Consider the following 16,464-nt stretch of genomic DNA (forward strand, 5'->3'; position numbering starts at 1 on the left):
AAATACTTTCTGCAGATAAATATATATGATCATTTGCTGGTTTTATTTTTGCATATCAAACACAAACCACACAAGCTTAGAAAGAGAAACACATACAGACATGAATCTCACAGATGCATATTAACTTAGTTACTTAGTGTAGAAAGATTAGCAGCCACAGACGCCGCAAAGAGTGCACCACTGCTTCTCCCTAGTGACAAAGAGTCACCATTGCATGTACAACATCCTCCTCATACGTACTGAACACTCCACACCGAAGAGAAGGAAGACTAGTAGTGTGGTTTATGTTGTGCCCAGCAGCACTAATCGAAAATACTCTGATATTTAGGTGTTGTGTGAACATAATCATTTACTGGGAGAATGAAAGGGATCGGGAAAAAATATATAATTCTCAAATTGCGGTTGGACACATCTCAAGAGGAAGTGACGGTGTGCTGAGTGGCAGTTTGGAAATATTTCCAGTAATACTGGTGACTGTTGTGTGAAACATGAAGTTGCCATTTGGTACGACATACACTGAAATCTGTATTATTTCCATCTGTACAGCAGGAATGTAGGCCTATGATGATTCCAGGGCTGGAACTTTGCCGTTCCACAATGTCTCTGAGTCAATGGGTTCTATGTGCTTTATATGAGATAATGTATGCTATATTCAGTTGGTCATTATAAATTACAGGCCACATTGAAAAAAGAAACAAATAAAAAATAAAATCCAGAAAATTTGACAAAATACAGTAAGCTCAGAGAGAATAGAATTGTCATTCATACAAAGTCTTACGAATTTCTGGGGAGATTTTTTTTGTCTTACATGCTCTACACCAGAAACCTGTGAACTCAGTTGTCAGTCAGTCAGATTTTCTGGGGAGGTCGGGGGCCAGAATTGGGTCCCCATTACCTTGTGTGTATTGAAGAGGGGGCCCTTTCAGATGACTTTGTCCTGGGCCCGGCCAAAGCTGTCAGTGGGCTGCCCCATATACAGTACAGATACATGATTCCTTTCACTTTCAAGTGATTGGCCTCAAACACTCCTTTTCTGCTGATCCTTACAGCGCAACACGCCCATGATGCAAAGTTCAACACTGGCGAAGCTCAATCTTGAGCCAAGTGCGTCAGATACTGTAGCCTACCTGTATAGGCCTACAGGCCACATTGACAAAAGAAACAAATAAAACAAAAATGCTGAAATTTCACAAGATATTGTGTTGGGCTAATTGGTTCCCCATTACCTTGTATGTATGGAAGAGGGGGCCCTTTCAGATGCCTTTGTCCTGGGTCCGGCATGTGGACTTCCCCATATAGAGTACAGATACATGATTCCTTTCCATTTCAAAGAATGTGAATGGCCTCAAACACTCCTTTTCTGCTGATCGTTACAGCACAACTATGCCCATGATGCAAAGTTCAACACGGGCGAAGCTCAATCTTGAGCCAAGTGCGTCATATACCTGTACGGATAAACTGTGGGCGCGTTCGTGATGAAGCAGTCATGCTTTTGCTAGGCAGTGCGCATGCATTCTTGCCAGTTTAATGCAATCTTGTTAACCAAAGTGCGCATGTGCACTGCCTAGGAAAAGCATGACTGCTTCATCACGAACAAACCCTGTGCTTCCAGTTCTACCTGCTTTAGCAGACTCTTCCCACTTTTCTCTCTCTATGTTAGAGGAAACGAAACTACTGTATGCCCCACTTAGAGTGAGTCTACCTTATGTAAGGACTGGCTGTGTTACATTAACAGATGAATATGGCTGAAGCTGTTGTTGAAGATCAGGATCCTTTTCATTGTTCTATTTGTTTGGAGCCCCTGAAGGATCCAGTCATCGTTCCATGTGGACACAACTATTGCATGAACTGCATAAGTGGTTGTTGGGATCAAGAGAGTCAGAAGGGTGAGTTGTTCAGCTGCCCTCAATGCAGGGAGACGTTTAGCCCATGGCCTGTCTTGAAGAAAAACACCATGTTGGCTGAACTGGTGAGCCCAATGAGGAAGAGCAGTAGGTCTTCGATTGCTTCTCCTCCTCCATCTCCTCCTCTTGCTCCGTACGCTGAACCAGGGGATGTGGAATGTGACTTCTGCAGTGAGAAAAATCTCAAAGCTGTCAAGTCCTGTCTGGTGTGTCTGCTCTCTCTTTGTCAGACACACGTTGAGCCTCACTACAACGTCCCAGCCTTGAAGAGCCACAAACTGGTGCAGGCGTCCAGACATCTACAACAGAAGATCTGCTCTCAGCACGACAGGCTGATCGAGGTGTTTTGTCGTACTGATCACAAGTGTATCTGCATGTTGTGCACCATGGATGAACATAAAGGCCATGAAACAGTCCCATCTGCAGCAGAATGAAAGGACAAAGAGGTAAGAGCTTCATCACTGCTGTTAACCGGTTAAAACACGACGTTATACATTTGCTGTTGCCAGAATGTCAATGACCAAGTCATAGTGTGTTACTAAAGGCCCTCTATTATGACTTATTAAAGTAATAGTACCGTAATTAACCTTTCAATGACTATTACAGCATGCCACTGGTGGTATGGTGTGCATTATGGGGCTACATGTTAGCCCAAGTGATTTTCTGTGATTACAAAGAACAAAAAAAAAAAAACACCAGAAAAAAACCTCTAAAAATATGCCATCCATATGAGTTCTCTTCATGGAATAATAACATGACATATCCTCCACAATCCTGTGTGTGTGGGTGTGAGTGCGTGTGCATCTGCGTGTGTGCGTGTGCGTGCGTGCGTATGTGTTTCCAAATGTCAATTTCGATTTCAAATAGACAGAGTTGGGGAAGACAAGGACAGAATTCCTGCAGAGAATTCAGAAGAGAGAGAAGGAACTGCAGGAGATCCAGGAGGCCGTGGCATCATATCAGGTCAGGAATCATTGTGGTGTACTGTGTTGTAAATAGAGGGACACCAAAATATATGTATATATTCACTTATGAATAGGTGATATTTCCAGATTTTTCCATTAGGCCTAGAACAGCTATTAAGAACATCTAAATTCTATTCTATTCTATTCTATTTTATTCTATTCTATTCTATTCTCTAGTCTGTTCTATTCTATTCTATTCTATTCTATTCTATTCTATTCTCTATTTTATTCTATTCTCTATTCTGTTCTATTCTATTCTATTCTATTCTATTCTATTCTATTCTATTCTATTCTATTCTATGTAGCATTCTGCCTTAGAGACAGAGCAGCTGAGTGAGTGGGTCTTCACTGAGCTGCTTAAGTCTATTGCGAGGAGACGCTCTGAGGTGAAAGAGCTGATCAGAGCTCAGCAGAAGGCAGCAGTGAAAGATGCTGAAGATGTTTTGGAGAAACTGGAGCAGGAGCTGGCTGAGTTGAGGAGGGGACATGCTGAGTTGGAGAAGCTCTCACTTGAGGAAGATCACGTCCATTTCCTCCAGGTAACTTTGGCAATGACAGGCTCTTATCACAGGTGTGTTACTCGAATCCTTGCAGTCCATACATATCACATACTGTATCTGATTGACATCTCTTCTTTATCTTTAAGAGTTTTCAGGTCCTGAAGTCCTCTGAATGCAAACCTTCCCCCAGCATCAGTCTCAGTCCACGTATCATATTTAATGACCTGAATAAATCTCTGTCTGCTTTTAAAAGTGAAGTGGACGATCTCTGTAAACGGGACATGATAAAGATATCTGGAGAAGGTAAATTTGCAAAGTAAATGGTGGTAGATTGTTTTGCAACTATTGATAAATGATTGCTCATGAAATGTCATGAGACAATCACAAGTCAAAGAATGACATGATAATTGTATAAATGCATGGAGTTGTTTTCAATATATTTAGTTTTCCTACTTTAAGTAGATGCTTCTCTATTTCTCATTCAATGGAACCTTCTGCTCATCTGTCCATTTCTTTAGTGGCCAGTGTGGAGATCATCGTTCCACAGGAGCCAAAAACCAGGGAGGACTTTTTAAAGTGTGAGTAGATATTCAGGATACTCAATAACTTGTGTTAAGAATATTATACATAAGGCAGAGGACAGGCACACAAGTGAGCTTGTGAACAATAAGATACAGAATAACAAGTGGAAGTGAAAGGTGCACTGTGTAATATGTTATTATTTCTTACAGAATTCATGTTGCCCATTCACTAATGTTACCGTTTCCACAAATACATACCACCACTCTAAGTTTTCATTAGGAATGGAAAAATTGCACGTTTCATACATTAAAAAGGGGGATCTTCTCCATGTCCGCCATTTTGAATTTACAGAAATATACATTCTGTATATTATTACATTACATATACATATAGGCCTACATTTAGCCACTAAACTTTTGTACTCTACTATAGTAAATATTAGTTTATTATTTAGTAAATATTCATGAAAAGATCAAACTTGGCAATAGGCAGCACAGTTTCAATGACCAATAGCTATTCTGACCACCATCCTACAGTGCACCTTTAAAGGTGAATAGAGGTCTAAGAGATCTACTAATGACAGGAAATGCTACATACAGTGCCTTCAAAAAGTCTACACACCCCTCCTCAAAAGTCAGGTTTTTGTGATGTAAAAAATTACAGAAAGACAAATAAATTCACAGCTTTTTCCACCTTCAGTCTAAACTATTAACCTGTACAATGCAATTGAGAAACAAGCATAAAGCTTTAAATGGAAACAATAGCAAAATATAGCTGCAAGCAGCAATGCGGGGCCAAGCAGTAAACTTGCCAGAGCCGCCACGGCAACAGAAGGAACTGCAGCGCCCCCTTTGGTCCAAATCTCGCCAATGTTGGTGTGCATTACTTGGACGAGAGTGTGATCACGTAAACCAAGTTTAGTTTGAATCCGTTGAAGAGCTGTCGAGATATGAGCTCACTTCCTGTTACCTGTTGGTGGCGCTAGAGAGCTTGGGGTCTGGATTTTTTTGTGGGAGGTCATGGGATGGACTAGAATGTGTGCAAAAAATCCTAACAGAAATTGACTAACGGTTGCTGAGATATGACCTCACTTCCTGTTTTGCCACCTTTATGACAATTTTGATTGGCTGTCACCGGCAAACAACAAGAGGTGTTCAAAATTCTTTCCTCTCCCCCCTCCCTCTCCCTCCCTCCCTCCCTTCTTCCCTCTCTGTCCCTCTCCCTCTCCCTCTCCCTCTCCCTCTCCCTCTCCCTCTCCCTCTGTCTGTCTGTGTGTGTGTGAGGAGGGGGTGGGGGGTGGGGTGCAGGGGCTGGGGCAGTGGGGCTTGACCCCCTGCTGAGAATGGTGTCAGTGAACGTGCGCAAGGGGAGCAGAGGAGACAGAGAGATGAGAAAAAATCCCTCCATTCTTTCCACAATTTTGAATGGCTGCTGTGAGCTGATAGTTTTTTCAATCATTACGAAAATCCATACCTGGGTGCAACATGGTGTGAGGATGACCTGTGTACCAATATTTTGAAAATTGGGAGTACAGTTCAAAAGCTACAGGCAAAAATGTAGCTAAAATTTTGACCTGCTGGTGGCGCTACAGAGTTTGAGCTGGGGATATGATTTTTGTTGTGGTAGGTCCTGGGATGGACTACTATGTGTGTACAAAAATCCAGCCTAGTTTGACAAACGGTTGCGGAGATATGACCTCACTTCCTGTTTTGCCACTTTTACGACAATTTTGATTGGCTGTCACGGCTAAACGATAAAAGATATCCAATATTCCTTGAGACCCCATGTGTAGCTCAGTCCCGAGATACTATATACCGAGTTTCGGGTGAATTGGTCGAAAATTGTGGGAGTAGTAGCATTTTTATTGAATTTCACAAAATTCAAAATGGCGGAAAAACTATCCTGGCGGAAAATGACGTCATAGGGTGTGTTGGATTTGTCTTGGCCCAAGGATTCCAGTGATACCAAGTTTATGAAAATTGGCCAAGCGGTTCAAAAGTTACAAGCAGAAATGTACCTGCAACTTTGACCTGCTGGTGGCGCTAGAGCGTTGGGACTGGGGACCTATAAATCGCTGTGGGTAATGCTGAGACTGTCCCTAATGTGTGTGCCAATTTACAGCATTTTCCTACCTACGGTTCTATGGGCTGCCATAGACTTACAGTCGGAGAAGAATGGTGACTAGATAATAATAATAACAATGAAGAAAACCTACTAACTCTATAGGGGCCTTCGCCAGCTTCGCTGCTTGGCCCCTAATAAAAAACTTCAATTAACATGGTTGCATAAATATACACACCCTTAAATTAATACTTAGTTGCAGCACCTTTGGGCTTCTCTGGGCTATTCCAAAACCTCAATCTTATTCTAGTGAAGCCATGCTTTTGTAGACTTAGGCGTGTGCTTGGAGAAATTGTTGTTCTGAAAGATTAGTTCCTCTGCATATTCACCTTTCTACCAGGGGGCCGGAGGTTATGTGGCACTACCACGGCCCCTGTGGAAATGTTCCTAATTTCCTCCTCCCTAATGAAGGCCCCAGTTACAGCTGAAGAAAAACAGCACAAAAGAACAATGCTGCCACCACCATACTTTACGTTAGGTATGGTGTTATTGCGGCAATGTTTTGTGCCAAAGTGATGGATGGAGGATGGATGGTGCGTTGGTGCAGGCCAGAGGTGAATAAAGTGGACATAGACTGCTATGGACAAATATTTGAATTTTTGTGGCTGTATACTAAAATGTGGTCTGTAAGAGGAACTACAACTAATAAATTACTGTGTTCCAAACTAACTGTGTGTTTTTGCCATGATTTGTGGTGATGGATGGATGGATGGATGGATGGATGGATGGATGGATGGATGGATGGATGGATGGATGGATGGATGGATGGATGGATGGATGGATGGATGGATGGATGGATGGATGGATGGTGCAGGGCAGGGCTTTGGGGAGTTTGATTGGTGTGGTTGGAAGACGAGTGAGTGGTAGAGGGTGGGGGGAGGAGGTTGAGGTGAGAAGGGTGGAGAGGGACAGAGACATGGAGATGAGGTGGTGAGATAGAGGGGAAGTGTAAGAGAGAGAGAAAGATGGACAGAGAGTGAGAGAGGTAAAGGAGAGAAAGAGAAAACGTTATGGAAAAGAGAGCAATGGCTGCAGAAAAGTTGGATGAACTGCTAGTATCTCCAAGTCAACAACAGACTTGTGACAGAGATAGACTGCTAGCATACAGACTGCTATGGATACATATTTGTATTTTGTGCCTGTATGCTGAAACTCGTGTTTGTATGAACTACAAATAATAAAGGTCCGTGTTCCAAACAGATGATACACATGTGTGGTTAGTGGGCGGTGTCTTTTGAATTTTGTTCATTGATTCACCTTCTCCTGCCTCACACCTGCACCTGCATTACTGAGGGCTTGTGCTCAAGGACATATATACGAACAGATGCTCGTATTTTTGCATATCAAACACAAACCAGACAAGCTTAGACATATAAACACATAGCCTACAGACATGGATCTCACAGATGCATTGAAATGTCAAAACTAAACTAAACTTACTTTTAGGGTAGAAACTAAAGATTAGCAGTCTTCCCCTGTATCTCAATCCACACACTTCAGCACTTTGGCCACTATGTTTCAGTGCATAGGGCGCTCTTGCTGAAAAAAAAAAGTTCAGTGCACTGAAAGCGCCCCGGATGATGCCCTAACAATGGCGGAAAACGCAGTGCTTGAACGATGGACACCGCACACACTAAACGGCCGCCATATTGACAATAAAACGGAGCAAACGTGGCATTCAGTTCAGTAGAAGATTTTGGTCAACAGTCTCTTAATTCTGTAAGTAATGTTGCTGAGACACCAACCTTTTCATGTCAAGCCAAGTATTGTATGGGTGGGTGATAGTTAGCCTGGTGACGCCATGTACTCCACCCAAAGATTTTGGCTCCGCACATCGTTTGGCAAAAGTCTTGAGATCGGTTCTCTCAGTGTTTCGCCAATCAGCAAACAGTTGAGAGTTGTTTTTGCAACGCTATAACTTAACAGGCATGCTAATAAATCACAATATGGGTTTTAATTTGAGTTTGGAACTTCAATTAATTTAAATGATAGAGTAAGATCAGATCATCTCCAATCGTCCACGGAGACGGATTCCTCATGGCTTTTGCCAGACTGATTGATGGAGTCAACAGTCGGCTATTCGCCCAGGCTAGGTGATAGTTGTCCTTTGGGTTGAAGGAAATGTAAATACAAGCATGAGGCGCTATGCAATGTAAACAGTAGCCAACTGATATTTTGGTGAGCTAAGGCTATGCTCAGCTGTCACTTCCAGCGAGTGCACAGTGCATAGTGCTCAAACTTTTCCACGACGACCTGAAGACCTCAGTGCACTGTGAACACTATGCACTAACCGTCAGTGCTCTGACACAAGTGTGTGCACTCTCAGAAATAAAGGTACAGAACTCATCGCTGTGGCAGTACCCTCAAGGGGAGTACCATTGCGTCGCTTGATTGGTACCCCAAAAAAAGAGGTGCGTTCAGTTTCTTGCAATGTCGATCAATGTGGATCTGTCACCTCTTTTTTTGAGGTACCACCCAAGCGACGCAATGGTACTCCCCTTGAGGGTACTGCCACAGCGACGAGTTATGTACCTTTATTTCTGAGAGTGAGGGGTAGACTCCGCAAAGAGTGCACCACTGCCTCCCCCTACTGACAAAGAGTGACCATTGCATGCACAACACCATCTTCATATGAACACTCTACAATGAAGAAAAAGAAGACTAGTAGTGTAGTTTGCTTTGCCCAGTACTACTAGAAAAAATACAGTATTCAGTATTGTGGTTGAACACATATCAAGAGGAAGTGACGGTGTGCTGAGTGTCAGTTTGGCTATTTCCAATACTGGTGTATGTTATGTGAAACTTGAAGATGCCATTTGGTTTGACATATACTGAAATCTCCATCATTTCCATTTCTACAACAGGAATGTAGGCCTACTATATGATGATTCCAGGGGGGAACTTTGCCATTCCACAATGTATCTGAGTCAATGGGTTCTACGTGCTTCGCTAAAGCTTTTCTTCTGAGAATATGTACAAACTATGCTATATTCAGTTGGTCATTATAAATTACAGGCCACGTTAATAAAAAACAATACAAATTAATAAAAACAAAATGCTGAAAATTTGCCAAGAGAAGAACTTATTGAAATTTTTTTTAGTATTTATTTTTTCATCAGAAACCTAAAATCAGTTGTTAGTTTGGGCCCCATGTCCTTGTATTTATTGAAGAGGGGGCCCTTTCAGATGACTTTGTCCTGGGCCTGGTCAAAGCTACTGTGGGCTGCCCCATATACAGTACAGATACATGATTTCCTTTCCATTTCAAGTGATTGACCTCAAACACTCCATTTCTGCTGATCCTTACAGCGCAACACGCCCATGATGCAAAGTTCAACACGAGCGAAGCTCAATCTTGAGCCAAGAATTGGGTCCCCATTACCTTGTATGTATTGAAGAGGGGGCCCTTTCAGAGGGCTTTGTCCTGGGCCCAGCCAAAGCTGTCAGTGGGCTGCCCCATATACAGTACAGATACATGATTTCCTTTCCATTTCAAGTGATTGGCCTCAAACACTCCATTTCTGCTGATCCTTACAGCGCAACATGCCCATGATGCAAAGTTCAACACGGGCGAATTGGGCCCCCATTAACTTGTGTGTATTGAAAAGGGGGCCCTTTCAGATGACTACATCCGACTTAGATATTCTACCAACAGCCTTCTTCAAATCCGTCTTACACCTGATATCACTTGACCTACTTCAGATCATCAACACCTCACTACAAACTGGAATATTCCCAGGCTGTCTGAAAGAAGCTGTTGTAAAACCATTACTTAAAAAGAACAACCTGGATCCATTGGCACTTAATAACTATAGGCCCATATCTAATTTACCATTCATGAGTAAAATAATAGAAAAAATAGTTTTTAATCAATTAACTGCCTTCCTAACGTCCAATAGCTGTTTCGACAAGTTTCAATCAGGTTTCCGTGCCATCCACAGCACTGAAACCACCCTGATTAAAGTTATCAATGACATACAACTGAACTCTGATGCTGGCAAAATGTCTGTTCTGGTGCTTTTAGACTTAAGCGCAGCGTTTGGCACGGTTGATCACGCTATACTATTACATAGACTCGAACACTGGTTGGCTTTACTGGCATAGTGATCAACTGGTTAAAATCATACCTAAAACAAAGAAGTTTCTTTGTCGCCATTGGTAGCCACATCTCATCTCAGATGTCCCTGAACTGTGGGGTCCCCCAGGGTTCCATTTTGGGACCACTATTGTTCAATCTATATATGCTCCCACTGGGACATATTATCATGAATAACTCAATACATTACCATTGCTATGCGGATGATACCCAACTCTATTTATCCATGTCCCCCAATGACTACACCTCCCTTGAATCACTCTATCATTGCGTTGACCAAATTAACAATTGGATGTCCCACAATTTCCTCCAGCTAAACACGGACAAAACTGAAGTTATTATATTTGGGAAAAATGAGGAGAGACAAAAGATTGCTACTGTCCTGGAAACTGAGGGGCTGAAAACAAAGGATACGGTTAAAAACCTTGGCGTCCTTATTGACAGTGACCTAAGCTTCATCTGTCACATTAAAGCCATTACGAAGTCTGCATTTTACCACGTAAAGACTGTTTCTAAATTTAGAGGCCTAATGTTAAAACATGATTTGGAGAAGCTAATACATGCCTTCATTTTTAGTAAGCTTGACTACTGCAACAGTCTTTTTACAGGCCTCCCCAAAAAGACCATCAAACACCCTGTAAAACCCTGCTGTGTAATTTGATGTAATGAAGCCCTAATATAGTATAACACATTGCTTGTTTCAGATATGGAAAATTGCACAATAAAAGTTCCAGGACATGAAGGCTGCATACTGTGAACGTCAACCTTCAGGGCACCGTCCTGTGCAGAAGACTTTCTGCCCCAAGAGGGATGGCTGACGGCAGACACTCACAACCAGGTGAGCCCAGATAAAGGAGTTATTTTTGGTGTCCCTGCCCCAACAACCCAGGTTACTTACATTTAAAATGTCACTGGAGCTACTGTCAGATATATGATTTCTAATTCTGTTTATCTTTTTACAGCACAGACGCCTCCAACCTCAGACTAGTTGCTGCACTTACCCACCTTCCCCGAGTTTTTGTGTGGTAATGACAACTGTAAATATAGTATAAAGTAATGTATCTAGTGTCATGTGTAATACATTGTTTAAATTGTCCATACATTTCAATGACAGTAAATATTGGTGGACACAATTTGACTGTGTGGCTTTTTTTTATTCATTCTCTGACTGAAAATGCATGGTTACATAATTTATATATTCCACAAGACTACAATCAGAAGATTATTTGACAGGTTGCATTTTTTTTCTTTTTTATTAAATAAAACAAAGGTAACAAGACAAACATGCTTCCAAACAAAAAAGGTGAGATGTATAAATGTACGGATTAATGCTCCTACAGATAATGAAAAATAAACTCTGCCAGTGCCGGTTTGTGTGTTTTATACCGTACTCTGTATAAACCTTTTATATTTCTCTAGTGGAGCAGGGTAACCCTGGCTAATCCTGGGTATTGTACTGTGTATTACAACGTCAACCCTGTTCAAGTGCCCCATACTGTCTGTAGGCTGCATGCCTGAAGAGTCCGTTTCTCTCACCTAGTCCTACATCAGCCCAAAGTCTTCCATCAAAACTGAGAACACCACAGCATTTCCTTTCAATGTTCATGGGCATCTCCTTACAGATTGCACAGAGGCGCCAGGTTGGTTGTGCTACTGGGCTGTGATAACGTGCGCTGGGATTTATTGCTGGTGAGGCAACTTTTTCAATATCAGATTTTCAAATAAATAATTGCCAAATAGGCCTCCCGACAAGTTCCATATGTCATAGCAGCTTTCTTAACATAAGGTAGGCCTACATATTTTGACATAAGCTTACTGCATTTCCGCAGAGAAAATGCTATTAGATCTCTCTCTCTCACACACACACACGCACACACACACACACACACACACACACACACACACGCACACGCACACGCACACGCACACGCACACACACACACACACACACACACACACACACACACACAGGATTCAAACAGTGGTCTCAGATAAACCACACATCACCAATGTGGACAGCAGAGCAGAGCAGAGGAGAGGAGAGTAGTGGAGAGGAGAGAAGAGGAGAGGAGAGGAGAGGAGAGGAGAGAAGGGGAGGGGAGAGGAGAGGAGGAGAGAAGAGGAGAGAGGAGATGAGAGAGGAGGAGAGGGGAGGAGAAGAGAGAGGAGAGGAGATGAGAGGAGAAAGGAGGATGAGTGGAGAGGAGCTCAAGGAGAGGAGAGGACAGGAGAGAGAGAGGAGAAGAGAGAAGAGGAGAGGAGATGGGAAAAGAGGACAGGAGAGGAGATGGGAAAAGAGAGGAGAGGGGGAGAGGAAAGGAGAGAAGAGAGGAGAGGGGGAGAGGAAAGGAGAGGAGAGGAGGTGAGGGGAGGTGAGGGGAGAGTAGATGTGGGACAAAGGTGTGGCAGGAAGCGAATGTCAACGTAAACAGATATTACACGCTTCGATATGGTCACCAAATATTTTGGGACTGTCATTTCTGTTATGCCTACACCTTGGAATTAAATCAGAGTCTTGTAGTTACACGGGTATATTTGATTTACCTCAACGGTACCCTGTACCAGTAGCGGCCGGTGGATGGGAAAACAGGCAGGGCAGAAATGTTGGCGATCAAGTCCATAATAATAAAATCAATACTGTATCATTCACGAGTTGCATTGCGTGTGTAGGCAAGACAGGAGAGCGTTTACGCAGTGTTTGGTGTGTTAGTAAAACTCCACCTCCCGTGATACACCGCACTTATCAGGCATGCGCGTTATCTGTAACTTCAACTTCTGTTCTGAAGAAAGCTGTTTTTGACAGTTCTCTCCACGCAGCTAGTTCTCTTGCTCATTTAAGCAGAGCGATTGCAGACATGTTAAGAAATTATAAGAAAAATGCTTTGTCCGCTTGCGGAGTTGGAGTTTGTGACAAGCAACACGACAAGAATATGCACTCCACGCAACCGGACAGCACGAACAATCAGGAAAACTAAGGCTATCGTAGCCTCGTATCGCAGCCAGCATCGTAGCCTTTGTCAAAGCAGAGCAAAACTCCTCGTCGTGTGCAAACATACTCGTTTGAAATGTAGAAGCATTTTTGTCGACCAACATACGAAACAAACTGTCCTCAAGTAGGCTACTAAAGTACAAACTGCTGCTGCCTATAGAGTGATCTCGCCTTCACCGTTCATACATTACATTGGATGCAAACAAATCAACAAGCCCTGCAACACTATTCAATTCAGTCAGTCGTCCTCTTGCTGCCGGTTCAAATGTACCGCAGAACCAAATGTTACCAATACCGGGAAAGGACGTGCCTATTTTCGAAAAGAGTAGCCATGGTTAAAACTTAAAAGGGGAATTGTGCATTCAGCCACTGAAGCTCACTATCCAACAGACTCGCTCCTGTTCTGCAATGCTAGGCTGGACCGTGCAGGTGTATTTTTTTTTAGCTAGCTTTCGGGGGGACACAGCAGACAATACTGAGCATAAATGAAGCTGTCAACAGCATCCCACGCTCAATAAGCTCAGATATTTCATTAAATAACTTCCAGTTTCCCTATTTTACAAAGACTTGATTCATAATCCCTCGCGCTTTGTTTAAACTATGTAGTAAGCCCAACACAGCTTCTCAGAGAATGTCATCAGCTAGTCGGCTACGTGGGGGTAGCACTCAACTTTACAAACAGTTACCGGGCACATGAGAATCCGGTGCCCATCTCAAAAGCTACCACACTGGACAGAATCACGGCGGATTCTCTGTATCCCCACGGGTCTCACAAACACAGGCTTCACACACATAGGAAATTGGTCTTACCTGAACTCGTCCATCAGGTCCATGCGCCGCTGTTTTCCTTCACTTTGGCGTTGTGCATGCTAACGTTACTTTAGCCGGTGCTGTTCATCCAAAGCCCCAAACGTCGCCCCAAACGTCTGAAGCAATTTGGCATTGAATATGAGTAGCCGCGAGGATTTGTGTTTCGTGAGGCTCCTTAGTCCTTAGTAAATTGTTAAGTCGTAAAATCCCATGCGAATGATCTTCCACACATTCTCGCCGGTTGCAAACAAGACACAGGGGAAACAACAAATATTTTCTGCAGTGTTGTACCACTCACTTTGAAATGATCGGGTAGTTATTCTGACCGGTCACCTGAGTAGCAAACCCTTCAGCTTTGTCGGTCCTCCATTCTTTATCACATATTTTCCCCTTGGAAATCCAACTTTGAGAATGCTCTTAGTTTCGTTATGAAATCCACTTGTAGCAGTCAAAGTGACCAAGCTAGCCAACAACACCGACTGACTGTATTGTGAACTTGATTCGCTATGACGTAACTGTCCAGCAAGACTCAACACCAGAAGGAGTCTGCGGCCAGGCTACAGCTCGCCTCACCATTGTATCTTTCAGTGGGCGTTATGCCAAAGCGTCCAGAGTAAAGAAATGATAATCACACGTAGAAAATATTTTAAAAATATCAGGAAATGAGGGCACACCATACATACTTCTATTAAGTGTATAAAAACGTTTAATACAATATTACCAGGTTGCATTCACAGAACGAGCAACATGGCGCATGCGCACAAGTTTGTTAACGAGGGATTGCGCAATCCGGGGTGAGGCCAGTTCAGAGTTGGCCCAAATGCAGCGTATTCGGAGAAATTTGACATGAAATGGGCAAATATTAAGATTTTGGCCACGGAAATGATTGAAAATGAGTGAAACTGTTTAAATACTGCTCAAATGGTAGTTATGGTGCAGATGCTCGAAAACAATAGCTGTTATTGTTACTATTATTCACATTAACTGCATCTCATCATTCTCATCTGGAGCTGGTGAGGCCGTGCCTCCCCTGCCGTATTGGAGTGCACGTGCCTGCTGAGGACCAGATGTCATGTGCCAGGCCGAACATCAAACTGGGGTCACGGGTCAGGGCACGCTGCAGTAACCGATGGGATTGCTTCAAATTCAATGATTGAATCAAGGCCTGCAAAGCAATAAATACATTTTATGTAGTGCATTTTCTATTTGATGATGGGGACTAAATAACTATTGACAATAAGACCAATATGGACATAAGCAATCATTATTGTGTATATAAATAAAGATGTGCCAATTGTATGCATACAACGTTTTGCAGTCAATTTCTTACAAACTGGTGTTGTGCCAGGGGCACACAGATGTATGAAGTAGATGGGCTTTTATGGATGTACTTGAACTACCACTGGTGTTGTGTACCTACAACCATGTCATATCACACTAGTACTCATAGGAGTAGAAATATTGTAATGGGTGTTATCACAACAGGTGTACTCGTGTAGCCTACTCGTGTTGCGATATAGAGCACATCTGTGTGATAACATCCATACAATACTTACACATCTGGAGGAATACAGCAGGACATATGTTATTGTGGGATGAATGTACATCCTTACAGTTAGCAGGGCGTCAATTCTGTTGGAGTCTTCCTAATCAATATCCCCGACCTCTGCTGCGTCTATCTTCCTCCTCCTCCATCTCTGGCCATCGGTCCTACTGGGCTGTTAGGTCGTTATGATTGTGATGGGCCAGGAAAGCTGGAGCTCTCGTCGTGGTCGTGGAAGGTCTAAAGCATATGAAAATATCGTCAGCCAAAACAATTTAATTAGCGTTGATCAGTTCGGTTGTTTTTCTTTACTCCCTCTGTTCCTGTGTCTGCGCGTGCGGCAACCCAAGTGAAATATCCCCGTAAGATTCGTACATAACTGAGGTCCTTGCATAAAACGGATTGTGGTGTCGGGTATATATAAATACAATAGTAAAATGTATATTGCTGTACACATCTGTCAAAATAAATCCATGTCAGTACTGCAGCTACTGGCTACTGTCTAGGGATGACGGTATAGCATCTGTCATCAGTGTTAGGAAGTTAGAATGAGATAAGTAACATGTATCAAGTCAAGTTCAATAACTAATCTAGTATACATCTACTGTCATCAATATTTCTTGAAATGGCAACCATGACGGCCTGTGCGTTTATTGTGATGTTGAACATTCTTACCGTAGCCGGAGACAGTGCCATGGCTGGAAGTTAGCTTGGCTAATCGATTTGACGTGGCTTCTAGTTCTAGCCCCGCCTCGTGAGCTCTCGTGGGTTCCCGGGATAATCCGAACACTTGACAGACTGCATGCGCGTTCATGTGTTTTGAAGGCGTGGCTTTGAGGGGAGGGCTGAAGGGAGAGGCGGGCTGTGTATTTTCAAAAATATAGCTCACAGGAACCGTTTTTCAAAGATCTCCTACTCTACCTTTAATGTTTGAAATCTTCTTTGGCTTTTAAATACCTTTAAAGGCTCTTTGTATTTGTAAAGCACATTGAGCTGCACATGTGTATGAAATGC

At 42.8% G+C, this 16,464-nt stretch overlaps 1 protein-coding gene and 1 long non-coding RNA gene across 2 annotated transcripts; one reads left to right on the plus strand and one right to left on the minus strand.

Annotated features, from left to right (window-relative positions):
* The first annotated feature begins 1,741 nt into the window (after positions 1 to 1,741).
* LOC134467022 (E3 ubiquitin-protein ligase TRIM47-like) lies at positions 1,742 to 2,383 on the plus strand. Its single transcript, XM_063220946.1, is given in 1 exon segment — positions 1,742 to 2,383. A coding segment is annotated over 1 exon segment (642 nt).
* Positions 2,384 to 14,973: 12,590 nt separating this feature from the next.
* LOC134466814 (uncharacterized) lies at positions 14,974 to 16,371 on the minus strand. Its single transcript, XR_010038415.1, has 3 exons — positions 16,126 to 16,371; positions 15,521 to 15,690; positions 14,974 to 15,072 (listed from the first exon to the last, which is right to left on the minus strand). It is a non-coding gene; the product is annotated as an uncharacterized LOC134466814 (long non-coding RNA).
* Between the last annotated feature and the right edge of the window lie 93 nt (positions 16,372 to 16,464).

The sequence above is a fragment of the Engraulis encrasicolus genome, chromosome 17 (assembly GCF_034702125.1).
Source record: "Engraulis encrasicolus isolate BLACKSEA-1 chromosome 17, IST_EnEncr_1.0, whole genome shotgun sequence".
NCBI lineage: Eukaryota > Metazoa > Chordata > Actinopteri > Clupeiformes > Engraulidae > Engraulis > Engraulis encrasicolus.